At 45.2% G+C, this 26,221-nt stretch overlaps 2 protein-coding genes across 2 annotated transcripts in view; both read left to right on the plus strand.

The window, feature by feature from the left end:
* Positions 1–6,159, plus strand: part of VWF (von Willebrand factor) — a 139,193-nt gene extending 133,034 nt beyond the window's left edge. The window contains exons 48-52 of the mRNA XM_025930120.2: positions 1,706–1,804; positions 2,481–2,609; positions 3,124–3,163; positions 5,307–5,404; positions 5,837–6,159. Coding sequence (XP_025785905.1) covers positions 1,706–1,804; positions 2,481–2,609; positions 3,124–3,163; positions 5,307–5,404; positions 5,837–6,025 — 555 coding nt within the window. The 3' untranslated portion in view covers positions 6,026–6,159. The remainder of the gene's footprint in view (positions 1–1,705; positions 1,805–2,480; positions 2,610–3,123; positions 3,164–5,306; positions 5,405–5,836) is intronic.
* A 3,612-nt stretch (positions 6,160–9,771) lies between these two features.
* ANO2 (anoctamin 2) overlaps positions 9,772–26,221 on the plus strand; it is a 343,971-nt gene continuing 327,521 nt past the window's right edge. Inside the window, exon 1 of the mRNA XM_086714259.1 lies at positions 9,772–9,906. Coding sequence (XP_086570385.1) covers positions 9,885–9,906 — 22 coding nt within the window. The 5' untranslated portion in view covers positions 9,772–9,884. The remainder of the gene's footprint in view (positions 9,907–26,221) is intronic.

Genomic DNA, 26,221 nt, shown 5'->3' on the forward strand with positions numbered 1-26,221 from the left:
AACTCATGACCCCCAGATCAAGAGTCATATGCTCCACCGACTGGGCCAGCCAGGTGCCCCAAGATGTGCTTCCTATTTAAAGAGATGAAGAGATTGAAAAGAAAAGGATGAAAAAAGATATGCCAGCCAATGCTAAGAATAAGAAAGCTAAGATGGATATATTAATACCAAAATAGGCTATAAAATGAGGAATGTTACCAAAAATATAGAAGATTCTTTCATAATTATAAAAGAGTAGATTCATCATGAAGACATAAGAATCCTAGATGTGTTATGTATCTGGTAGCAGAGTTTCCAATACATGAAGCAAAAACGGACAGAACTAGAGGGAGAAATAGGCTTGTCTACAAACTTATTTTGTAATTTTAATGTTTTTTCAGCAATTTATAGGATAAGTAGGAAAAAATCAGTAACGATATAGAAGATTTGGAAAACTGTATCCACCAACTTGACCTAATTGAAAACGATAGACTACTCTATTTTCAAACTGCAGAGCACACATACTTCTCTAATGCACATGGAATTTTCAGTTATTTGGATCAAATTCTGGGCCATTAAAAGGTCAATACATGTCAAGATTTTGATAACATTTAGGGTATATTCTAAGACCACAATTTAAATTAGCTTGAAATTAGTAACAAAAAGGTATTGAGAAACATGCCCCCTCCCCATATTTGGAAATTAAATAAAATACTTTAATCCATGAACCAAAGAAGAAATCACAAGTGAAGATAGAAAATATTTTGCTAGAGATAATAGCAGTTACTCTAGAGATTCCAATATGCATCCTTGACTTACCATAGTCTACTTTGATCTGATAATATACATTTTGTGTATGATGTACTCTCCCCCCATACTTTGTGCTATTGTTGTCACATAGTTTACTTCTATGTGAGAGATAAATTCACAAGATGTTATTGGTTTTGCCATCCAGTGCTTTTAACAGTTGTTTACAAATATTTTGTCAAGAATTTATGATCTACAGAGGGCCAGTCTGATATAAGCTGCTCTGCCATCACTAGAACCACAACTCCATGGATGGTTTTTAAGCAGGAGAGTGAAGTCATTCTGGCAGATGTGTGGAGACTTACAGTGCAGGGTCAAGAGTGGAGGTAGGAAGACCAATTAAGTCTATTACCAGAGTCTAGTGGTAGATGCTGACGGCTTGGACTAGGTGATGACAGAGGACACTGGTCATGACAAGCAGAGGATGAGTTAGAGAGGCATTTTGGGCAAGATTCAGTGATGAGTGGGGCGTTGAGAAAAAGAAGTAAGTCAAGGGTGACTCCCCAGTTTCTGATTGGAGCAACTGGGTAGTGAAGCCATTGATCAAGGTAAGGTGAGGCAGGAGAAGGACGAAATTTGGGACAAAAATCAAGTTGCATTTTGTATATGAGTCTTGAGAAGACAGTAAGATAAACAACTGTCAGGCGAGCAATTGAATTTGTAAGTCTGGAGCTCAGGGGAGAGGTCTGATTTAATAGGTGTGGCCGCTAGCACTTGAGCAAGAGGTGCGTATGTGGAGGGAAGGAATGCCATCTAGAGAACGGAGAACTGACAAAGGTTAGCTAAGAGGTGACTGTTGACTTTCTGAACTCCTGGTAAAACTGCTGGATGGGAGAGATGAGAAGCTGGAAAAGTAAGCCTCCTTATGATTGGGGTGCTCTGGGAGGTTCACTAAGGCTGGCTTTTCTCCTGGGTACAGGGTTACAAGGAAGAGAAGAACCAAGGTGAATGCTGTGGCAGATGTCTGCCTGTGGCTTGCACCATCCAGCTAAGAGGAGGCCAGACCGTGATGTTGAAGGTAGGAGCAACTTGAACTCAGGAGTTTCCCCTCAAGTCACCACTGGGTTTCCTACTTGGAGATCTCCTCTCCAAGAAAGAGGGACTGCGTTTGCATCAATACTGGCTCCCCACCTATTTCTGATTTTATAGAGAAAAGATGGATAGTCTATAGAAGGTATAGAATTTTTCTCTCTGATTTAGCAAATTTTTCATTCTTATTGACATGAGTGTCCTTGGCGTGAGGCCCATGATTTGGAGTTGGTTGATCTCTAAGATTTCTTCCAGCCTATTGTCTGTAAGGCTAGACGGGCAATCAGGTGTGAAACAAACTGATCCACGAAGGCGGGAATTCATTGCTAGGGCTTGGAGGTGGTGCCCTGGTTCATCTCTGGTTCCGTTGTTGATTTGCTAGTTTACCCTCACTACCTCTTAATGCTTTTAAGCTTCTAGGTGGTCAGAAGAGTTTAGCGATTCTCTGCATTGATGCAGCCCTATTCACAGTAAATAAGTTGTAACACTGGGGCTCGTCTCGTATGCTCTGGGTGTGGAGACTATAGATATTGTCTCATTCTTGTTCCATAGTCCTCCAACCTGTTTCAACAACTTCGAGGTGTCAAGGTCATGGTTTGAAGTGTCTCTGCAACACAAACACTGCCTTTGGATTTGCTCTACCCATTTCCCCTCTTTCCTTTCAGCGTGATGAGACACTCCAGGATGGCTGTGATAGTCACTTCTGCAAGGTCAATGAGAGAGGAGAGTACATTTGGGAGAAGAGGGTCACAGGCTGCCCGCCCTTTGATGAACACAAGTGTCTGGCCGAGGGAGTGAGTAGCTGGAGCTCAGGCTCTGCTTTCCTCTTGACTGCCCCATCTTTGACTCTAAGAACAGAGTCCTCTGAACAGCATGCAGTCCCCACTGACATGATGTCCCAGTGTCCAAGGGAGACCCCTGACCCAGTTTAAAAAATCACTGAGGTTTCAAAATCAAAGCCTGTTGGAGAGATAAAACTCTCTGCACCATACGATGCTTTCATTAGATACCTTCTTCTTGGGGGAGGTTGTTTGATGGAGAGGTGAGAGATCAAATGATTTCTAGTCTCCCCTGAGAATGATGGTCCTGGTGAGCCAACTGGGAGAGAATCCAGAATACTCAGAGTTGTTACAGGCTGGTCAGGTGGGGGTGGGGCCAGTCTGCTCACATTTGTGATGGCATTGCACAGTTTATGTCTAGAGACTGAAGCTCGGGGCTGAGTCCAAAGCCAGGAATTGGCCTGGAGTGACCCGACAGCATCCACTGTGTACTATTTGTGCCTAATCTGGGAATTTGTTGTTTTCTTAGGGGAAAATCATGAAAATTCCAGGCACCTGCTGTGACACATGTAAGTACATGACCACTAGCTTGTCCCTTGAAATCCGTCAGACCAAGTTCAGGGACTATTCTTTGGAGGAAGCTTTATTCTGGAAAGATAATTCTTAATTATTGGCCAGTTGCTAGGTTCAGTTCTTCAGGAAACTGCCACCTTCCCTGAAGGTTCTTAGACTGCCTCCTTCTCAGATCACCATTCAGACGCCTGTGAAGCAGTTTCTTCCTTTTTTCCTCTGAACTCCTAACTATTACTCTCCTCTTATCTGCCTTTCCCCTCCCAGAGGTGTGGGTGGCTCATATCTTATTTTTCCCACCAGAGCTCCTGGAAGGCACCCTTGATCCATGATCTTGACAGAGCAGACACTCAATATACATCTATTCTTTGAGTGTCAGACAGCCACCTCCCAGAGAAAGAGAAGCCACCAGCTGGCTAACATCAGCTCCCCACCATATGCTGTGGGAGCCACAGAGAACACAGAATCTTCTCAAGGATTCACAAGACTGGTCTACATGTATTAACCTCCCCTTCTTCACTCTCGGCCCCTCTTGACCTTGCAGTTATGTCAGCCCATAGCTCACAGCAGCAGCTTTGGGGATGGACCCCTGCAAGGCTGCCTGTCAGGCAGCAATCTCCCCACACATTCTTGTGTTCATGAGCACAAGTAACATGCAGTATCCTAGTGTTAGTGCTGTGTTCTCTGAATATAGAATTACTTGCCTGTGCTAATGTTTTTTGGTTTTAGTTTAGTGTTTTGTTTTGTTGTTTTTGTTTTATTTTGGGTTCATGGGCCCGTGTTCACCGTGTTCAGTATTGGGTAAAGAAAGAGAGTGAAAAGTGTGAATACCTCCCATGCTTGCTTGCTTGTTTGTTTGCTTATTTATTTGTTTATTTATTTATTGAGAGAGAATATGAGCGGAGGGAGGATCAGAGGGGGAGAGAGAAATCCACCCAGTGTGGAGCCCAACTCTGGGCTCAATCTCTGACTGTGGTGATATCATGACCTGAGCAGAAATCAACAGTGGGATGCATAACCAACTGAGGTATCCTGGCACCCCAGTCATTCTCTTCTCGATGGCTCATTCTGACAGTCCCTGCCTTTGCCATAACCAGGTTGCAGATTGCAGAAACACACTCTGAAAGCAAGTCTTTCTATGATTCCTGTCTGCATAAGCTTAAGAATATGAAGTCAGGAAACCATCAGAGAAGATGACTTCTCTTTGGGCACACTTTGCACAATGGAATTTGGTCAAGAGGCTGTTATTTGCAAAGCTAGCAGGGAGGTAACAAGAGGCCTTTGTTGGTCAGTACTTTTAGGAGGCAGAGACCCTTCATAAGGAGAGGGAGCCAGGCTCAGGATTTAAACCTACAGCAAAAGAATATAGTATGTTGGCCTAAATATGTTTTCCTTATTCATTCTTTTAATGTGGTTGGCAGGCTTTCACTGTACAATGGAGTTATTTGGAAGTTGGGAGGCAGGCTAATATGTAGTTAGGGTTGATTTAGTTTGGGAGCCATTCAAGAATGGAAAACTCCCAGTGTGCAGATGGGGAATGGCGAGCTGGCATTCAATCTTAGAAATATTGGTGGGGACAAGTAAAGTTTCAGGTCTGAACGCCACTAATCCCTGCCATGCCAGAGAGCTGGAGACAGCTATTCCCAAAGGGAGGCCTCCAGGGCTCCCAGGCATCCTCTTAGCCCCTCATGTGGCCATGACATTTGCCTTTCCTCTTTTCCAAAGGCAGAGACAGATAGATAATAATTATATTTATTGACTACTTCATTGCCCATTAGCTTCCAGATATAAGCACAAGAAGACTGCTCCAGTCATTATAATTTTTAGAGTCTACAATTACATAAAAGCAAGTCTCATCCATCTACATCACCAAAGTGCAGTGAATCTAGGCTCCTCCTGTGGTTAAAATTGTACCATTAAGTGAGTTAAACCCAGCCATAACTATATCTCTAGATTGGAGGGCCAGGAGATTCTGAGGTGAACCAGGATAATTTAACTCCCCTCCTTGCAGCTGGCTTTGGTGATCTGGCCACTGTGAAACTGACCTATTTCCAGTAAAGTGAGGGAACTGGGCTGGAGAGTGTCCTACAGAATCCCAGTCAGGTCCCAGGTCCCAGGTCCCATCTCTCTCCTGTCCCGTAGGTGAGGAGACAGAATGCAAGGATATCACTGCCAGGCTGCAGTATGTCAAAGTGGGAAACTGTAAGTCTGAAGAGGAAGTGGACATTCATTACTGCGAGGTAAGGGGACCCTGACTTCAGTGAGGCCTAAGTGGGGAGGGGTGAGTCTTCTTGTTTGGATACATCTCTAGTAACCTATTAGAAGCACCTGGAATACTCACAGGGAAGTGATGTGAGTGGAACCAGAAGCATATATTTTTAAGCAAATATTGTATTGAAGTACCTGGGAACTTTTGACCCCAGAAGAAGAAAAAAAACAAAAACAACTGTAGACAGATTCAAATCCTCTAAAGAGAATGGAGAGTTGTTTAAGGGGAGCTGGGCATTATGTTTCCTGATGGAATACGCATAGAAATTGCGGCTAGCGGGATTTGGATGTAATAGTACCATAAGGAGAGTGGATATGCCAGACTTTCCCGAGATCTACCTTTACAAAGCGCGCAGCAGGACTCTCCAGCATTGCAACTCTCACCTCTCTCTGCCCCGTCACAGGGTAAATGTGCCAGCAAAGCCTTGTACTCCATCGACATGGAGGATGTGCAGGACCAGTGCTCCTGCTGCTCGCCCACTCGGACGGAGCCCATGCGGGTGCCCCTGCGCTGCACCAATGGCTCCCTCGTCTACCATGAAGTCCTCAATGCCATGCAGTGCAAGTGCTCCCCCAGGAAGTGCAGCAAGTGAGGCTGCCTCCCTGGGCGCCTCCTGTCGCCTGCCTCACTGGACCTGACCGGCCGGAGTGCTGCTCTGCCCTCTCTGTGCTCTGCTCTTGTGCCCTCCTGAGCCCACAATAAAGGCCAATCTCTCACCTTGCAAAAGGCTGATGGTTCAATGCGTCTTCTAGGCTGACATGACAGTGGTAGGCTGAGCCCGAGCCCTGAACCTGGTTCTGAGGGAGAGAGCACAGGCTCCATCTGAAAGCGCCCCAGCCCCAGGCACGGCCAATCTCTGGGACAAAGTGGTGTCTTTGCCTCTGTGGGCTGGGGAGGGTCTCTGCCCAGTGCCCTAAAGTAAAAGGGATTTGCTCAGCAACACTAGGGTCTCCAAGCTCTGGATCCAGGGGCTTCTGAGCAGAGCAGAGCAGAGGGGTGGGCCCTGGAGCCAGGCTCTTGCCAAGACAGACATGGTTATTGGCAGTGTGGCTGACCTTGTGGTGAAGGATCTTGAACAGGTGTGAAGGGGCTTTCTCTGAGCCCTTGGGTCTCTAAGGTCCTGTGTACCCTCAGGGGCCCCTGTGGGAGGGAGGGGTGCTGAGGACTGAGGGGGCTGGAAACAGTGTGCTGGCAGGTGCAGAAACAGGGTCCCATCCAGCATAGGCTGGGCCATGGCAGATGACCCCCAAGCCTTGGGGGCAGGCCTGGGTTCTACACATGGTCCTTGTTCTATTGTGTGGTCCCAAACAAGACCATTAGTGGTTCTCAGACTTCATTTCCTTGTCTGGAAAACAGGAATGTTAGTCTCACTCAAGGGATTGAGAGGGTAAAATATGGCTGAAAGTCTGGGGATAACTGTAAATTGCTCTATAATAATATAATAACCTAAGAAGTGACAAGAAAAAACATGGGAAGGAATCAAGTCTCAAAGCAGGGAATATGTGTCTCTATCATCAGTGGCAGAGAATTAGGGATTTACTTTATCCTGAGGGGTGAAAGAGCTGAGTTTCTTTTGGGCTGGATGCTGGAAGCCGAGGGTCTGTCTACTCCAGACATCTTTTAGTGGAAGATGTAGATAACACCAAACTTCACTTGGTCCCCAAAGCACTGTCTGGTAATGTCACTCTCAGGAAGAGATTGTCCCTCCTTAAAATTTATGAAAGAGCTTTACATGAAGATGCTGGCAAGATGGTGGAGACTCTAGTTGGGGAGAGACTACCCATGAGAATAAAGGAAATGCCCTGGGTATGTGACAGGAATTTGGTGGAGAATTTTCACTCCAGATCCTTCTAACACAGGAGAGACTCTATTCACTTAAAGTGCTGGATGATGGAGCTGGAAAGGATGTGGGCATCATCTAATCCAGTGCCCCTCCCCTGCTCCTTTACAGGGAATAGAAGCAGCTCAGAGAACACCAGTGACTTGCCAAAGGTCACACAGCTGCTGGGGGGCAGGCCAGGTTCAGAACCCAGGTGCCTTGACACCCAGGCAAGAACTTCCAGGCCATTCCACCAGAGCCACGCCATCCCTGTTGCTTACAGATTCAGTCCTTGCTGTCATGGGAAACATTGACTCCCGCATTTATTTATTTATTAAATTTTTTTTTTTAATGTTTCTTTATTTCTGAGAGAGAGAGAGGGAGAGAGAAGGAGAGAGACAGAATCAGGCTCCGAGCTGTCAGCATAGAGCCTGACATGGGACTCGAACCCAGGAACTGGGAGATCATGACCTGAGCTGAAGTCAGATGCTTAACCAACTGAGCCACCCAGCTGCCCCTGACTCGCACGTTTCTAGGACCCAACTGCTTCCGATATTGTGGGGAATAACCCGGAGGGAAGATCCATTACAGGCAAATAGCATGTGTTGAGCAGTTTTGGTGGGGAATTTAGTAAGAAGAGGAAAGGAAGAATGGATAGAAGGTTTATATAACTGCTGAATAATTCAAAGGTGGTCATCTGTCCATCCATCCCGTCTCCAACTTTGAATAGCCTCTGAGGTCTCTGTAGGAAACCAGATCCAGGGGCAGGGAATTACTGTCTCTCTTCTTACTGATTCCCTAACACTCTACCTGGGGATGAGGTGTTATTGGAAGCATCAGCCACAGAGAAACTCAGCAGTTTCTCTGTGAGGTGACCTCTCCAGCATCAGGTGTCAGTTTTCCAACTGCCTGTGGCTCCGTAGCCTGAACTTCTTTTCATATCTACAGATATAGCAGTTCACTACCAAGAAAAATGCCAAATCTGAAAAACTGTATGTTTGGATTAAAAAAAAAAAAATGTCAGGAGCAAGGTAAAAAGGCTGCAAAAAGAGAAACCAGTAGTGGGGTGTGTCTTAGGAGTTTCCCTTTCTCGGCAGGTACTGTGGGGCAGGGCCTGCCTCTGGGGTCAGGGACTCTCTTACATACTCTCAGAGCAGGTAAGAGTGTCCCCCAAGGGGAGACTTTTAGGTGGCCTCGCAAGGAGGGAGTATACAGGGGCTGAGAAAGTGCTGGAGGGAGAGAAGAAAGGGAATGGATCTGTAGAAAGGTTTCCAGTGCTCTTGGCATTGAGAAGACGTGGGACAGGGTCCCTGGGAGTGAAAGGGGAGACAGGCATCGTTTGGGAGAAAGAAGCTGAATGGCAAAGTGTTGGGGCACGGACTCTGAGCAGGCTGCCTGCTTGGGGATCCAGGCAGACTCTTAGAGGCGAGTTGCTTTGACCTTTTACACTGTAGTCTCATCCCTGAGCCCAGCACACTAGCAGTAACGGCCTCATAGGGTTGTGTCATTATTAAATGATCTCCAGGGGTAAAGCTCTGAGAAGGGTGCCTGAGGATGAGGAGGTCCTGTATAAACATTAGCCTGACTATTCCTAGTGGCCAGAATAAAGCTCTGGATTGGGACATTTTGGTTCTCCTTCTGTGCTGCCCCTGACTCGTTCTGTGTTGTCTGCTCCCCTCTGTCCTCTAGCAGCAGGTGGGGAGCAATCGCCACCAGCCTACCTTATCAGTGCAGGAGATAACCATTCTTCACGCTCAAGAATGAACAGCATACTTGACCTTAACATAACACCATTTCATTTGTCGGGTTCCTGGCATTAATGAACTTGTTTAGCTTCAGGGCATCTTGGAGGTGGAGATTCCATTATCCACACTGGCCCTTCAGAGGGCCCTGGCTTCTCAGTTCATCGCTGGGCACCAGAACCTGGCGGCAGAGATGGCGCTCCTCTCGTTCTCCGCTTCACAGTCTCCCTCCTCCCGCCAGTCCCAAGCTTCTTGGGGGGAGGCTCCCATTAAGACCGACCCCTCCTTCTGCCTCTTGCAGCCCCTCTTCCTGTCCTGTCTCTTGTGCGCTACTCCCCTACTCCCGCCCCGTGGAGTCTAGGGAACGGTGGGGACAGCTGGTCGCCAGGGCGAGTGAGAGTGAAGGCAGCTGGGCCAGGGAGCTTCCCACCCCGACCCGGGCAGTGCCCCGGACCGGGCGGCGGGGCGGAATTGGAAACTAATCAGCCAGACGGTGCACGAGATAATCCGGCTGAACATTCACGCCCCAACCAGGTTAGGAGGCACCTCCCCCGGGTGGAGGAGAGCAGGCGGCCGTCTGCCCCGCGCGCCCCTCCGCTTCACGAACCCCAGCGCGGCCTGGGTTCGCCCCTACCTCGGGCGCGCTCCTTCCCCACGTGGCGCTCGCGGCGCCGGGGCGCCCGGGGCGCAGCCAGGAGCGCCCGCTCGAACCCGGGCGGCGCGGCGGGCGGCGCGGGGTGGGGGGGAGGGCAGGGGGAGGAGCGGGCGGGGGGCGGGCACGTCCGGGCGCTGCTGAGCTCGATGGAATTAGCCCCGCGGCGGAATAAACCGGTGCAGACGCCGGCGCCGCCGCGGGCCAGTCCGGGTTTCGCGTCCGGTGTGTCCGCACCATGGCCGCCCCCGGGCTGCGCGGTGAGTCTCCCCTGCCCGGGACCCTGGTCCCCGGCGTCCCGGCGAATGGTAGGAGGGAGAGGGGCTGGGAGTGACGGAGCCGGCATCCTAGCTCCTTGCCTTTGGGACTGGTGACCCCACGTGAACCTGGAGAGGGAGGTGCTGGAGACTGGTCCCTTTTCCGCCGGGGTAGGGGAGGCGAGGGACGCCTGAGCAATTTCCCACACTTATTATTACTATAATAATACTGGTGCAGCGGCTTTTTGGTGGTTGATTACCAATTCCTACCGGTGCGTTTTTGCCTCAACTCATGCGAGTCCTTGGATGTTTAGTTCAGGTTATGTGGGGCAAGCAGACAGCTGGGGTTTAATTCACCAGCAGTCTGCTGAGGACAGAGGTTCGAATTCATCCCCAGCGACTTTGGCTTTGGCCTCCCTGGAGTGTTCTCAAGGTTTCAGGACGACTCCTCCAACCCTAACCCAGACCTGAGCTCAGAAAGGGCATTTGCACCTCAGGGTGAAGGGAAACACAGGCACGCCTTTCCCGGGGACTTTTCTTAGAGGAAAAGCAAGTGGAGGTGGACTTTGCGGGAGGAGGACGTTATTCTGCCGCATCTCCCAAGTTATACTGAGCAGACACATGGGCAGGGTCCACCTTGCCTGGAAAGGGATTATGTTCTCGTGGTTGTTGAGAGAGGTGTGAAGTGGGGAGGTGCCCCCTCCACTGGCATGAATAGTGAACCAGAACTAGGCGTCGGTCCTAGTCCTGAGACCTCGGGAGCCAGTGTGGAGAGATATCTCGGGAACCACGTGGACCCCGGTCCAGGACCGAAGGCCCCATTGAGCAAGGTTAGATCTAAGCCCGAAGGCAAGTGGCAGGTGGAGGGAGGATCTTAGACAATGTAGGGGCTTTCCTAGAGGACTGTGGTACTCTGGGTCCCTCTGCTTGCCTGGACTTTGTTTTGTGATCCGACCTCAGAGCCCTGGCCCACCTAGCTGTCTGTCACCCTGTAGTGGCTGCTGGGCATCCAAGGCCCTTTTACTCGCTGTGTCTTGCCATGCACCTGTCATTTTGGGAGGCAAAGTCCTAATATGGTCCTTTCCAGCAATCTCTAATGCCCTCTGAGTTGCCTGTATGTGGGGACCTGGGTCACTTTGCTGGCTGATTGAAGTGGTTGTGTGAGGGGTAGGGGTGGGTTCCAAACACCAGCCTCAGGTTCTGATCTGGTTTCCATGTGTACCTTCTCTGCCATCATCCATTGTGGGCCAGGGCTCCTGGACCAGAGTCATAGAGCGTATAGTGAAGCTTGTCTTTGATTTAATGAAATGAGGACCCCATTTTCTGGAAATCCACCCTTCTGTGGACTCTTTGTGCTGGCTGAGAGAAACTTGTCCCACCCCATTTGTGGCGTTCCTAGAGCCCACGGAGAACAGAAATTTGACTGCTAGACATGAATCCTGCCTCTGGTTACAAAATGGAATCAGTCTCTATTTGTGATCAGGTGGTTTAGGAAAGGCCTCTCTACGGAGATGAGTTTGAACAGAGATCACATTCAATGAAGGAGCAAGACTTGCAAGATATCTGGAGAATGATCTTGCAAAGGCAAATATAGGCGGAAGACCTTGTGGCAAGAGTGTGCTCGAGCTGTCCAAAAAGTAGCGGGGAAGCCGAGTACCTGGAGCAGAGAGGTGAAGTGGGAGAGTGGCAAGAGTGAGCCAGACCAAGCAGAGGCTTGTAGCTCAGGCCATATGTTCTTGGTTTTCGGAGAAAAGGAAGACTAACATTCAAGTATCCAGTATATCCAGACACTGTGCTCGCTAGGTGCTTCGCCTCACAACTTTGTGGTCAATGTTAAGTCCATTTCATTGAAGAGGAACCTGACTCTCGAGACGTTAAGAAACATGCCTATTATATTGTGTCAACCACTGAATAATCACAGAAGGATAAAATTGGAATTCAAACTTGTTTTCCCAGCACCTCACCTTGTTGCTTTTGTTCTGTTCATAAGTCATTAGAAGGAAGTATGGATATGTGCAAATAGGGATGGGGAATGTGGGTGGAACTGGGCTTTAATGGAGATGTAATTTTTCAAGGCTCTTAGGTAAATGCAGTAGTCATAGTCCAGGCAGGGCTGTGCCTATACACCGCCCTTGACCCTTGAACAACACGGCTTTGAGCTGCGTGTGTTCACTTATACGCAAATTTCTTACAGTATAGTACTGTAAATGTATATGTTCTTATGATTCTCTTAGTAACATTTTCTTTTGTCTAGTTTACTTTGTTGTAAGAATACGTTATATAATATATATACAAAATGTGTTAATTGACTGTTTATGTTATTGGTAAAGCATTCAGTGAACCATAGGCAATTAGTAGTTAAGTTTGGGGGGAGTCAAAAGTCACAGTCGGATTTTTAATCGTCCAAGGAGATTGGCACCCCTAACCCTGCGTTGTTCGAGTCAGCTGTATTTCCAATCTGGAGTCATCATGGTTAGTTTATTTTGTGGGGCCAAGCCCAAGAAGCCTGGTTGTCATCACCAAACTTGTAAGGACATGTGCCACTGTGATCTACACTGGGGACGTGTCTTCACCAGCACGGATGACCTGAGTTCCACATTTAGGGTTTACGGGGACATGGGAAACTGAGCTAGTGACCACTGGGGGAAGAAGGTGTGCTTAGGATCCTGATGGGCTCTAGCAAAACTGGCTCACTATATTATGCCCCCGTAAGTGTGACTCATGTCAGCTCGGAGGCCAACTATCAACTGGACTGTATGCCAGATGCTATAGTCAGTGTTGGAGTTACAAAGATCAGTACACCACAACACCTGCCTGTCAAGACCTTAACCTTCACCCTAAGATGATCTTAATACTTTCACAGCCTTATCCACTGTTGTTGGTCGCGGGAAGGAGGAAGTGGGGGTCAGACATTGACTTGCTCTGACTGCAACAATGAAATTAACCCGACTGTACAGTAATTATTTCAAGATGTACTTTAGGTCTTTTTTGAACTCCTCTCATCAACCCTGCTTTTCCTCCAGAAACTTTAGGGAAATAACTTTTAAGTCTGTCTGGCTGACAACTCTCCATTGATGTTAACTTTCACTGATACTGCTAAAGGATTACAGTTCTCACCGTTAGCTGGTGTCATTTCCTCCCTGTTTGGCAAACACAAGTACACTACCCTTTGTCAAGAAAGTATAGGAAGTATAGATACCAATTAGCCCAAGTAAAAATTCAATGGAATAAAATCAAAGATCTAATTTTATTTTAATTAAGTTGTTAATTATCGTTTTATTAAATGATACATGAATCCAGCAACATCCCATCCAGCAAGTTGAAGGGAGCTTGGAGGAGTTATACAAAATGGAAGTTTTTTATAGGAAGGAGGGTGGGACAAGAAGTTATTAGCAAATGCAGACAGATTGTTTCAGGCCAGGAAACCATCTTTTTGCAGGGGAGAGAGTGGCAGTGTTTTATTATACAGATTACTACCTCACTAGTGCTGATCAGGAAGTTTCAGACTGACTTTTCAGGGATAGGTTGAAACTGTTAAGTCTTGGTTTGCTGGGGTGTGCTTGTGTGTGCTTGTGTGTGTGTGTGTGTGTGTGTGTGTGTGTGTGTGTGTGTGTGTGTCTGCACCTGTGCAAATGATTCCATTTTGGGCTTCTTTTTTAATACTTTGTATCTTCTGACTTACTCACTGACATAGGGATAATTCCCATTTTGTAACAGTCCTTGATGCCTGATATTCATCATAAGCTAATTAAACATAGCTTTAAAAAAGCAATAATATACTTCCATTGTGAAAAGTGTTTAAATACAAATAAATAAGAATAAAATTTCCCTTATTTTAAGTAGTATGGTAATTGTTGTTCACTCAATTCCTTTTTAATCTTTTTATTTGTGCCTGTATCAAATAGCTATTTCTATGTATTACTTATCTTCAAATAGTTTACAAAAGAAGAAAATCCAGATAACAATAAAACTTAAAACAAGGGTAAATGAACAAGTGTGAAATCATGAAGGATTGGGAGCACAGTATTATATCATAAAACCTAGACTAAGAATAGGTACTATCGTTGAACAAAAACTTATCTGGAAGCTTCCTCACAGGCAGGTCAGAAAACAGACAGTAAGTTATAAGTTACACAGGTTTCATAGTCCAACAGCAGGAGGCCAGTTCTAGTTCATCAACATTAAACGTTAGGAAGAATGTCACAGTGATATTTGTGCTATTTATATAAGACATTGCCCAACATAATGAGCTGTAGTTTCATTAATAGATTTTTGGAAAGCGTATTATTATCACGTGAGCATTTATTGTTTCTGGCTTTTTTAAAGGGGTGTTTGTGTTTTATTCTTTTCTGGTCCACTCCACAGTGTTAATATTTTTTTAAAATGCTGTCAGCAGACCTTTAGATCACCAGCCATTGGGTTAAACCTCTCATTTGAAAAGTAGTAGCTTATAGCATATAAAAAGCTCCATGGTTCATCGTCCATTGAGACCAGGGGCTGCCAGTCTCTTTCTCCTCTCCTCGAGGGGGAGGGAGACAAGACTTCCCAGACACAACTTTCTAGGCTTCCATCTGTTGTCATTTCCCTGGAGCCTGAAGGACCTCCATTAGTGTGGCTTGAAGTGTGGTTCTGCTGGTGACAAATTCTCTCAGCTTGTGTGTGTTTTTTAAAAATATTTTAATGTTTATTTATTTTTGAGAGAGAGAGAGAGAGAGAGAGAGAGAGAGAGAGAGAGAGGAGGGGAGGGGCAGAGAGAGAGGGAGACAGGGAATCTGAAGCAGGCTCCAGGCTCCAGGCTCCGAACTGTCAGCACAGAGCCTGATGTGGGGCTCGAACTCAGGAACCGTGAGATCATGACCTGAGCCACTCAGGTGTCCCCGCTCAGCTTGTGTTTTTATGGAAAGTCGTCTATTTCACTCTCCTTTTGGAAGAATACTTGCATTGGATATAGAATAATGGGTTGACAGTTTATTCCGTTGAGCACTCCAGGTGTTCTCTGTGGGTCTCCATGGGTCTGCTGAGAAGTCAGCCTTAATCCAGATTTTTATTTTATTCATGTAGAATACCTTTATAATCTGGTAGCTTTTGATATTTTATTTTTATTTTTGGTGTTCAGTGGTTTGACCATGATGTGTGCAGGTGTAATTTTATTTGTATTTTTCTTAACTTTGAGTTTGTTGACCTTCTTGAATGTGGACATTACTGTATTTTATCAACTTGTGGGGATGATTTCAATCACTATTTCTTCAATTATTTTTCTGCCCTATTTTCATCCTCTTCTTTTACTGGAGCTCCCATCACATGTATGTTAGATTCTGTGGTCCCACCAATTCCTGAAACTCTGTTAAATTTTATTCCAGTCTCTAGTCCTCTGTTTTCTAGATCAGATCATTTCTATTGATCCAGGCTTAGCTTCACTGATCTTTGCTCTGCCTTCTCCAGTTTGCTGTTAAGCTCATCTGATGATGTTTTTCTTTTTAGTTATTGTAATTTTTAGTTCTAGGAATTCATTTTTTGAAAATAATTCCAGGTCAGCTTTGTTGAGATATAATAATAAAATCCACCCCTTAAAAATATAAGTCAGTAGTTTTTATTATATTCACAGAGTTGTGCATCCATCACTGCTGTCTAATGTTAGAACATTTTCATCATCCTAAAAAGAAACCTCATACTCACTGACAGCCATTCACCTTTCCTCCCTCCCTCTAACTCCAGGAAACCACTAATCTAATCTCTGTCTCTGTGGATTTCCCATTCTAGACATTTTATATAAGTGGAATCCTATAATGTATAGTGTTTTATGTCTGGGCCCTTTAACTGAGCCTGTTTTTAGTGTTAAGCCATATTGTAACATGTATTAGTATTAGAATTAACATGTATTAGTTCTTTTTATAGCTAAATAATATTCCCTTCTGCGGATATAACACATTTGTTTATCTGTTGATGGACATTTGGATTTCCACTTTCTGGTTACTATGAATAATGCTGCAATGAATGTTCAAGTTCAGGTGTGTGTGTGTGTGTGTGTGTGTGTGTGTGTGTGTGTGTCTAGAGTGGAATGACTGGTTAACTTTTTCAGGGATTGCTAGGCTGTTTTACAAAGTGGCCGTACTATTTTACATTCCCACCAGCAATGTCTGAGGGTTCTCATTTCTCCACATCCTCATCAACCTTGTTATTGTTTGTCTTTTTTATCAGAGCCATCCTAGAGGTATGAAGTGGTATGTCATTGTAGTTTTGATTTACGTTTCCTTCATGACTAATAATGTTGAACATCTTTCCATGTGCTGTTGAATATTTCTTGCGTGTCGTCTTGGAGAAATGTCTGTTTATGCCCTTTGCTCATTTTCAAATTAGGTTAATTGTCTTTTTATTTGTTGAGTTGTGAAAGTTCTTTATATATTTTGGATACAAGTCCCTATTCTGATATATGACTTAGAAATATTTCCTCCCAATTCTCTGGGTTATATATTCACTTTATTAATGGTGTCTTTTGAAACATTTTAAATTTTGATGGAAGGCAGTTTGTCTATTGTTCTTTGATTGCTTGTACTTTTTGGTATTATAGTAGCTAAGAAACCATTGCTTAACCCAATTAATAAAGGTTACTTTTGTGTTATCGTCAAGTTGTTTTATAGTTTTAGTTATTGCATTTAGGTCTACGATCCATTTTTGAAAATGTTAATTTTTTTTGTGTATTGTGTGAGGAAAGGGTCCAACTTCCTTCTTTTGTGTGTGGATATCCAGTTGTCCCAGTACCATTTCCCCATTTTTTTCCCCATTTCTTGGTACCTTTGTTGAAATTCAAGGTTTTATTTCTGGAATCTCAATTCTTTATTTATTTATTTATTTATTTATTTATTTATTTTTATTTTTTTAATTTTTTTTCCAACGTTTTTATTTATTTTTGGGACAGAGAGAGACAGAGCATGAATGGGGGAGGGGCAGAGAGAGAGGGAGACACAGAATCGGAAACAGGCTCCAGGCTCCGAGCCATCAGCCCAGAGCCTGACGCGGGGCTCGAACTCACGGACCGCGAGATCGTGACCTGGCTGAAGTCAGATGCTTAACCGACTGCGCCACCCAGGCACCCCTTATTTTTTATTTTTTAAAAAATGTTCATTTTTGAGAGACAGAGAGAGAGAGAGAGCAAGCAGGGGAGGGGCAGAGAGAGAGAGGGAGATGCAGAAACCAAAGCAGGCTCCAGGCTCTGAGCTGTCAGCACAGAGCCTGATGCGGGGCTCAAACTCACAAACTGTGAGATCATGACCCGAGCCGAAGTCAGATGCTTAACTGACTGAGCCACCCAGGCACCCCTAGAATCCCAAATCTAATGACTGATCTATTTTTCTGTCCTTATGCCAGTACTACACAGTAACTTTGTAATAGTTTTGAAATCAGGAAGTATGAAACCAATTACATTTGTTTTTGTTTGTGTTTTCTATTTCTTTGCACTTTTGCAGTTTCCATATCTTCCACTTAGTAAGATTGTATTTATCTTTATTATCTTTATTAGATACATATTTATGTTTCCTGCTTTTAAAGTCTTTTCTTTGGAGGGCGCCTGGCTGGCTCAGTTGGAGGAGCATGTAACTCTTGATCTCTAGGTTATGAGTCTGGCTGTCTTGAGAACAGGTGTGTGTGTGTGTGTGTGTGTGTGTGTGTGTGTGTGTGTGTGTGTTTCATTTGTTTATTTTTGGTGAACAAGTCCTGTTTATTTTATTTTATTTTTTTTTTTAAATTTTTTTTTTCAACGTTTATTTATTTTTGGGACAGAGAGAGACAGAGCATGAACGGGGGAGGGGCAGAGAGAGAGGGAGACACAGAATCGGAAACAGGCTCCAGGCTCTGAGCCATCAGCCCAGAGCCCGACGTGGGGCTCGAACTCCCAGACCGCGAGATCGTGACCTGGCTGAAGTCGGACGCTTAACCGACTGCGCCACCCAGGCGCCCCAAGTCCTGTTTATTTTAAAAGCATAAACAGTGGAACTAGGAAGGAGTAAGGAGAACAAAACACCAGTCCCCTTGACAGGGCCAGATCCAGCACAGGCCCTGTCTGTTATGTGACCTGGAAGCCTTGACCAGCCTTTTCCCGTGAGGACAACGCAGGTGCCATCTTCCATGAAGTTGGGGATAGAGTAAAAGTGAAAAAGGCCAGAGGGCTGAGATCAGTTTTTATTGCTGGCTTTGTGTCTTTCACGGGTCACTTACTCCTGTTTCTTTGCATGTCTAGTAAGTTTTGATGGTAAAATGGACATTGTGTGTGATACAGCATTACCTTTCTCTCAGGAAGGTTAAACAAATTAAAAAAGTTCTCTAGCAGGCGGTTTAATTACTGGCTGATTCCTTTGAGCCTATTTAGGTTTGGTTTTCTGCTTTGTTAGGGTATATTTGTAGAAAATGCCAGGTATTTCCCAAGATTCTCTAACTCACTAAGACTCAACCTCTCAAGTCTGTCTCCCCTGTTGATTTACTCAGGGCATGGCCTTAGAAGTTTTTAGGGATAGTCTACTGTAAACATTTTTCTAGTGCCCATAAAATAACTGGTACTGGGGTGGACACTCTTCTGTAAACAGCCGAACAACAGGATAAAATACATAAGCCAACCATTTTCAGGCACTGAAAAACCATCAACACGGAAGTGGAATCCCTGAGAACAGAAAGTCACAAATGTAGCGCCATAAAGACATGTTATTGACTGGGGTGCAGGGAGCAGGAATCCAAGAGAAGCAAAATCCCACTGAACCGAGGAGGCAGAGGCCAAGGCTTGGAGCAGCTAAAATGGCTGGAATAATGGGGCAGAGCACAGAAGAGAAGGAATCTGTGCAAAGGAAATAAGTTTTTGTCAGCAGGTTTTTAATCAGAAAGTATTTTGTTAACAAATGGTTTCAGATGTAGGTCATGGGCAAGGGCCAGAAATGACAGGGGTCTCTAATATTAATTCAAAAGTGAGCCTCATGATTTAGAAAAGAGTGAAATTGTTGTGTTTATTTAATTTTAATGAGAAGCTGAGATCCCAGCCTTCATTTTTGTCTTAAGGGAGAGTTGGACTATGGGGGCACCCTGTGGGCAAGGCCACAACTTTTCTTTAAAATCACCTTTGTTACTGCTCAACAGTGCTTGAACTCAACATTACCAAAGCTCCAGAATTCTTTAGCACAAAGCATAGGGGAGATTATTTTGCCCAGAACTCTTTCTGCTCATGTTTTCAGCATTTCAGTTTTTAAATATACTCTTTCATTGAGCACCTACTATGTGGCCAGCTGCAGCGAGGGTCAAATATGATACCCAGTCCCTATCTTTGAGTATCTTCTGCACCGCACCTCCACCCCCCCGCCGCCATGATTTGTAGAAATTGTGAGGGGGCTGTTAAATCTGTCAGGTTGGGAGAAATTTGGGAAAAGGTCTGTTGAGCAGGGCTCTGATGTGTGGGTATTTGGTTCAAATGGTATCTCAGTGGGCTAACTGCTGCACTTGTAAGTGGAGTTCTTTATTATTATCTGCATTCTTAGTGAAGGGTGCTATGCTAGCTAGGGTCATGCTCAGCTAGCCGCTCTAACAAACAGACCAAAAAATAAATGAGTAAAACACAATAGTTCACTTCTTGCTGAAGTAATAGTTCAGGTGGGTAAACAAGTTACTGGGGTGGCTCTTCTCCATATAACTTTTCAGGAGCCCCTCATGATGGAGGCTTAGCCAGTTTCAACTATGACTTCTAGGGTGACACTGAGGGTTATTCTACAGTTATCTGAAGGGGGAGAAGAGCCCAGAGGGGTGTGCAGGAGCATGCGCAGAATGTTTCTATGGGCTAGGTCTGGGAGTAGCACATGTTGCTCTGTTTACTTCCTCTGGCTGGAATTCAGTCTCACAGGTTCATCTCATAGCCTGCCATAGCAAGGGAGGCTAGAAAATACAGTCTAGCTGTAGGTCCAGAAAGAAGAGGAGAGCATGGAGTTTTGGTAAGCAACCAGTGGTCTCTGTGTTAGGGGCTTCTCAAAAGTGATAATTTTGGTGTGGCATGGTCACACTTATTTTCCTGTATTAAATATATAGATTTACACACTTGCATCTCCAGTGTGTAAGGCTCTGAGGTCTTCCAAGTTTCAGCATCTAGGGAAGGACGGGGGTGGTAAATGCTTATTAAATGGTTTTTGAACGAAGGAATGAATTTTTAAATTTATTTTTATCTGTCTGATGCCAGAGTCCCCAGATGATGATGATGATGTTGATAATTACAGAGATAAGAACTACTGTTTACTGAACATCCGCCCTGTGCTAAGGTTTGCAAGCGTGATCTCATTACTTTGCTAAAACATTTATTATGTTTCTTTTAATTTAATCATCATAAGTGTACTCTTTAATCCCCATCCCCTATCTCCCCCGCCATCCTACCCACCTCCCATCTGGTAGCCATCAGTTTGTTCCCTATAGTTAAGAGTCTGTTTCTTGGTTTGTCTCTCTCTCTCTCTCTCTCTCTCTCTCTCTCTCTCTGCTTTTCCTTTGCTCTTTTGTTTTGTTTCCTAAATTCCACATATGGGTGAGATAATATGGTATTTGTCTTTTCCTGATTGACTTATTTTGCTTAGCGTTATACCCTCTAGCTACATCCATGTCATTGCAAATGGCAAGACTTCATTTTTTTAGTGGATGAATAATATTCCGTTTTATATATATACATACACACACGACCACACACATGCATACACACACCACATCTTTTTTGTCCATTCGTCTATGATGGACACTTGGGCTGCTTCCATAGTTTGGTAAGTGACTCTGCTATAAACATATGGGTGCATGTATCTCTTTGAATTAGTGTTTTTGTATTTTTTTTTTTTTTTTTTTTGGTAAATACCCAGTTGTGTAATTCCTGGATCATACAGTAGTTGTATTTTTAACTTTTTGAGGAACCTCCATACAGTTTTCCACAGTGGCTGCACCAATTTGCATTCCCACGAACAGTGCAAAGGGGTCCTTTTTCTCCACAACCTCGCCACCACTTGTTGTTTCTTGTGTTGTTGATGTTAGCTATTCTGACAGGTGTAAAGTGATACTGCATTGTGATTTTGATTTGCTTTTCTCTGATGATGAGTAAGGTTGAGCATCTTTTCATGAGTCTGTTGGCCATCTGTATGTCCTTTTTGGAGAGATGTCTGTTCATGTGCTCTGCCCATTTTTTAATTGGATTGTTGTTTGGGTATTGAGTTGTATCATTCCCTTATATATTTTGGATACTAACCCTTTATCGGATATGTCATTTGCAAATATCTTCTCCCATTCCATTGGTTGCCTTTTAGTTTTGTTGATTGTTTCCTTCACTGTGCAGAAACTTCTGATTTTGATGTTGTTCCAGTAGTTTATTTTTTGCTTCTTATTTCCTTTGCCTCAGGAGACACATCTAGAAAGATGTGGCTACAGCCAATGTCAGAGAGATTACTGCATGTGCTCTCTTCAAGGATTTTTATGGTTTCAGGTCTCACATTTAGGTCTTTAATCCATTTTGAGTTTATTTTTGTGATAGTGAAAGAAAGTGGTCCAGTTTCATTCTTTTGCACGTGACTGTTCAGTTTCCCCAACACCATTCGTTGAAGAAACTTTTTCCCATCGTATGTTGATTCCTCCTTTGCTGAAGATTGATTGACCATACAATTGTGGGTTTATTTCTGGGTTTTCTGTTCTATTCTATTGATCTATGTGTCTATTTTTATGCCAGTATCGTAGTGTTTTAATTACTACCACTTTGTAGTGTAACTTGGAATCTGGAAACTTCGAGTTTTGTTTTTCTTTTTCAAGATTACTTTGGCTCTTCAGAGTCTTTTGTGGTTCCATACAAATTTTAGGATTGTTCTAGTGCTGTGAATGAAGGAATGAATCAATGCTGAGTTGGTATGATAACAGTTGGCCAGTGGATTCAATTGCTTCTTTTAAAAATATTAAAAAAAACCTTTTAAAAAATTTATTTATTAAATTAGAGGGAGCATGGGAATGACAGAGAGAGAGGGAGAGAGAGAGAATCCCAAGCAGGCTCCACACTGTCAGCACAGAGCCCGCCCGATGTGGAGCTTGAACTCACAAACCACAATATCACGACCTGAGCCAAAATCGAGAGTTGGAGGCTTAACTGACTGAGCCGCCCAGGTGTCTCTAAGGTGTCAATTTAGAGGAAGTTGCTTGCCTTTCTGTTTGTTATGGCAGATAGACGAACTTCTAGTTCATCCATAAACTGTACCAAATCATTCAGGCACATGTTAACTACATTTAATGACATTTAGCGTTTGCATTTACTTGGATTGTGTAGAACCCATTCCTACCCCCTTTGGCTCTCAAGCTGGCATTATGATCCAGGTTCTACAGTGTGCTTTGGTAGTCGGGGAGTCGCAGCAAGGCCACATACGTGGAGGGTCTTAGCCCTGGTTCAAGCACACACTGCATCTATAGCCAGTGGGCCAAAGCACGCTCATGGGTTGCCAAGCATGGTAGCTTTCTTTTCCTTCTCCAGCAACAGGCTTCCCTTGCTTCTGGGTTCACGTGGCACCCAATTTTTTTTCAACACCCAGGCCAAGACAGGTCTCTAGCTCTAAATGTTTATCTTGGCCGTGCTAAGTGGTGCTTTGTTTTATTTGACCTCAGCTTGCTTTATTTACGGTCTAGGTAGTGTGCCTTTCTTTGATACGTCAGGACCTTGCGACTAGATCTCTGTTTACGCTTTTGATTCTATAGACCAGCGATCTCAACCCTGGTGGCACAATAGAGCACCTCAGACAAATTAAGTCCAAATCTTGAGGTGGGGCCCAGACATCAATATTTTAACTTTTTTTTGGTGATTCTAATATGTACCCAGGGTTGAGAAGGAGGTCCCTGTCTCCACTGGTCCTCATCTTTCCCAATTGCTGAATGCTAATATTTAAAAAAAATTTTTTTAATGTTTATTTTATTTTTGAGAGAGAGAGACAGAGTGTGAGTGGAAGATAGTAGAGAGAGAGAGGGAGACACAGAATCTGAAGCAGGCTCCAGGCTCTGAGCTGTCAGCACATAGCCTGATGCAGGGTTCGAACTCACAAACCGTGAGATCACGACCTGAGCCGAAGTTGGACACTCAACCGACTGAGCCACCCAGGTGCCCCTGAATGCTAATATTTTTTTTAAGTCTGGCTTCCCACAACCATCTCTGCCTCCCCCACAGAGCAGCTCTTGTATGCTTCTATTTCTCCTTCTCCAGAACCACTCCTCCTGGTTCTGTCCTTTGGAATGTGGTGATCATAACCTCACTGATAGTCAAATGAGGACGCATCCAGTTTTAAGGAAGAGCAGTTTGTCTTTGGCATGGTCACCACAGCCGCCTAGTAGAGGTGGAGTCATGAGAAATTACCAAATGGGTCTCTCAAGCTGTTCCCCTACTAATTACTATTGGATCTCCAGTCCTTTTAAAAGTCTGACCTGGCAATTCTGGGAGTCCCTAGGAGTGTCTCACATGTGTTCATGAACAATTCTTTAAGCTTCTACTTCGTGTTAACCATCTTAGCTGACGCTTGATGTTGAGCTCCACCTTCCCAAGCTGTGGGAAGGCACTTGTCCTGCTCCCGAAGCCAATTACGGGCCAGTCCTCATGTTTGGGGCTAAGCATACAGGGGCGAACAAGATGGGCACTGTTCCTGTCCTCAGGAAGAGCACCGCTGAGCACATGAGGCTTGCTGTCTATATGATATGAATTTACTTATTTCAGTTAACCACACTGTAGCGGAGAGAAAACTTTTGAGCAATTTCCTATCGATTATATGTGTATTTGGGATATCTTATAAAATCCTGAGGCGCATCCATGTTCCTCTTGTCTGCTGAATCTCTCTGTATCCCTCATATCTCATCCAGATCCACAGGCCTCTGCAGTCTGAGCAGGGCATTGTGATTGCAGGAGCTGTCTTAGGCTTTAGCCTCAGAGCCAGTCTGTTTTGGGCAGCAGAGATCTGTCCCACCTTCTTTGGAGAGCTCAGAATAAGGCAGAGCTCATCAATCTTGGTTATACCAGGAGGAAGAGATGAGAGGTAGGAGATGTTTGTGGACGGTGGAGGAAGATGGGGGACAAGGTGGGACTCCCCCAGGCATGACCAGGAGAGGAGCCAGTCACCCTCATAAAGTGGTGTGCATGTGTGCATGCGTGTGTATGTGAGCACATGTGAGCACATCTGTGTGGAGGGGCTGGAGGAAGGCTTGCATTTTCCCCACCATTGCATCGTTATGTTCTTTTCATGTTATTATACTTGCGAAACAGGTTATGATTAGCTAACAGAGCAGTTTTGATCAATTGCGTTGTAGACTGGCTGCTTCCTCCTGACATGGGGGGGGGGGGGGACATTATCCCTTATCCCTTATATGATGACATTATCCCTGATGTCATCAGCCACACAACCAACCACAGTGTAGGATGAGATGCCCATGAATAGGTTTCATTTGAGGAACTCATCCAGATCCCAGTCCCTGGGTTCTGCCCCTGAGGGAAGCGCTTCCTGAAATGCTGCTGCTTTTCTTGACCTGGGTCTTCACTTGTAGGATCCTGGCTCTGAGCAATGACTATAAGTGATCTTTGTTAAAAGGCCTTTTTAAAGTGTTGAGAGATGTCAGGAAGGGACTTACCAAGTAGTCTTGGTTGAGGAGAGATGTTTAGGGGCAAAAGGGAGAACAATTCCAAAGATCAAAGAGTAGGGGTAAGAAAAAGCAGGTCGCCTTCTTCTGGAAGCTGCTGGTAGTTTATTCTCTCTGATGTGTGTGTGTATTCTGTGTGTGTGTGTGAGAGAGAGAGAGAGAGACAGAGACAGAGAGACAGAGAGGTAGGGAGGGAGATAGAAGAAGGAGGTGGGAGGGAGGGAGGAGTGACTAGCAGGAGATGATTGATATTAGCAGGAAAGATAGTAAGGGGCCTCGTAGGCCCTGTTAAAAAGTGTGTACTATAAGCCCGAAGTGCCCTTTCTTTGCCCACCCCGAGTTCTGCCACGTAGCTGGCTACCTATTGGGACTACGTGGGTGGAAGAGGAACACGAGGCGGACGCATGCCTTGTTCTCAGGAGGCTGATGACCTGAAACAGGCAAGCCCAGCAGCTGATTGCGAAGGACCATACAAACAATTGCCCTTCTCCCTGGAATCTCCTTTCCTCCCTTGCCCATTGGAAGATGCCTACTTGTCTTTTCTAGATGCTCCTCAAAAGTCACGTACTCTGGGAGGCCTGCTGGCTCTAAGCAGAGCTGCGGGCTTCTGCTACTGTAGTTCCTTGTTTATACTCCGGCCTCAGCTTTTCTCTTGTTCCTGAAATCTCCTTATTAATCTGTTCTCCTTATTAGTCTGCCTTCTTTGTGAGCATCTAGGGCAAGCCTTCTATTTCCAGTGTATTACACAGTGCCCAGGAGGTTAAATGGTCTGAGAAGAATAGAGATGTGAGCAATGGCATATATGTACGCTCCCCCACTCCCCAAGAGCGGCCAGGTGTGGTTGGAGCATGGCCTGTGGTGTGTGCATGGGGCCAGGAGGCTGGAAAGGGTAAGCAGGCCATGGATGGATGTTAGGAGATGAAACGGTATTCGGCTAGGTAGGCAGGGCCCAGATCATGAAAGGCCCTGCGTGCATATCAGACAATTTGGTTTTCATCTAAGAAGAATGAAAGCCCCTGAGTGGGAGTAACTCGGTCAGGTTGTGACCTGAGGATCAGCAGGGAGCCAGCTTAGTGGCAGGGAGGCCAGTTAGCTCTTACTTATCCAGGTTCAAGGTAAGGATCCACACTGGGGCTGTATCTTCATTAGGAAGGGAATGTTTGAGCATTGGTAGAGAGAGGGCTGTTTTTGAGTCAAGATAAGCAGAGCCGAAGAGGGAGAGGGCACTGGAAGATCATCCCTCTGTTACTCTGGCCACATGCAGAGGCCCAGAAAGGTACTGTTTAACAGGAACTCTGGGGTAGAGAGTAGGGTGAACAGCAGGGCCATTGCAAGGTCCAGATTTTAAGTGTGGAGGCTCAGATTTTGCCTGTCAGATTCATGTAGGAAAACAGAGTAAGACCTCAGCATAAAAGTTGACCCTAACTGAAGTGCAGTCCATCTGTCCCAGGATGCTTGGGGAGGGTCCAGGTGAGCGTCCTGAAGGCGCCCAGGTCTCTCTGAGGCCCACCAGGAGTCTTGTCCCTGGCCTAGGAGAGCGTGGATGTGCCATCTCCACTCAGGGCAGCCCTGGCCTATCTGGCTTTGCTGGAAGCAGTGGCCCCGAAAGGCCGGTGAGACAGGTGGCCCTGTCTTTTGGGGCACCCACACTTGCCCTGCCAGTGGTTAGTAGTGAGGCAGT

Source organism: Puma concolor, chromosome B4 (genome assembly GCF_028749965.1).
Source record: "Puma concolor isolate L17-30 chromosome B4, mPumCon1.1.hap2, whole genome shotgun sequence".
Taxonomy (NCBI): Eukaryota; Metazoa; Chordata; class Mammalia; order Carnivora; family Felidae; genus Puma; species Puma concolor.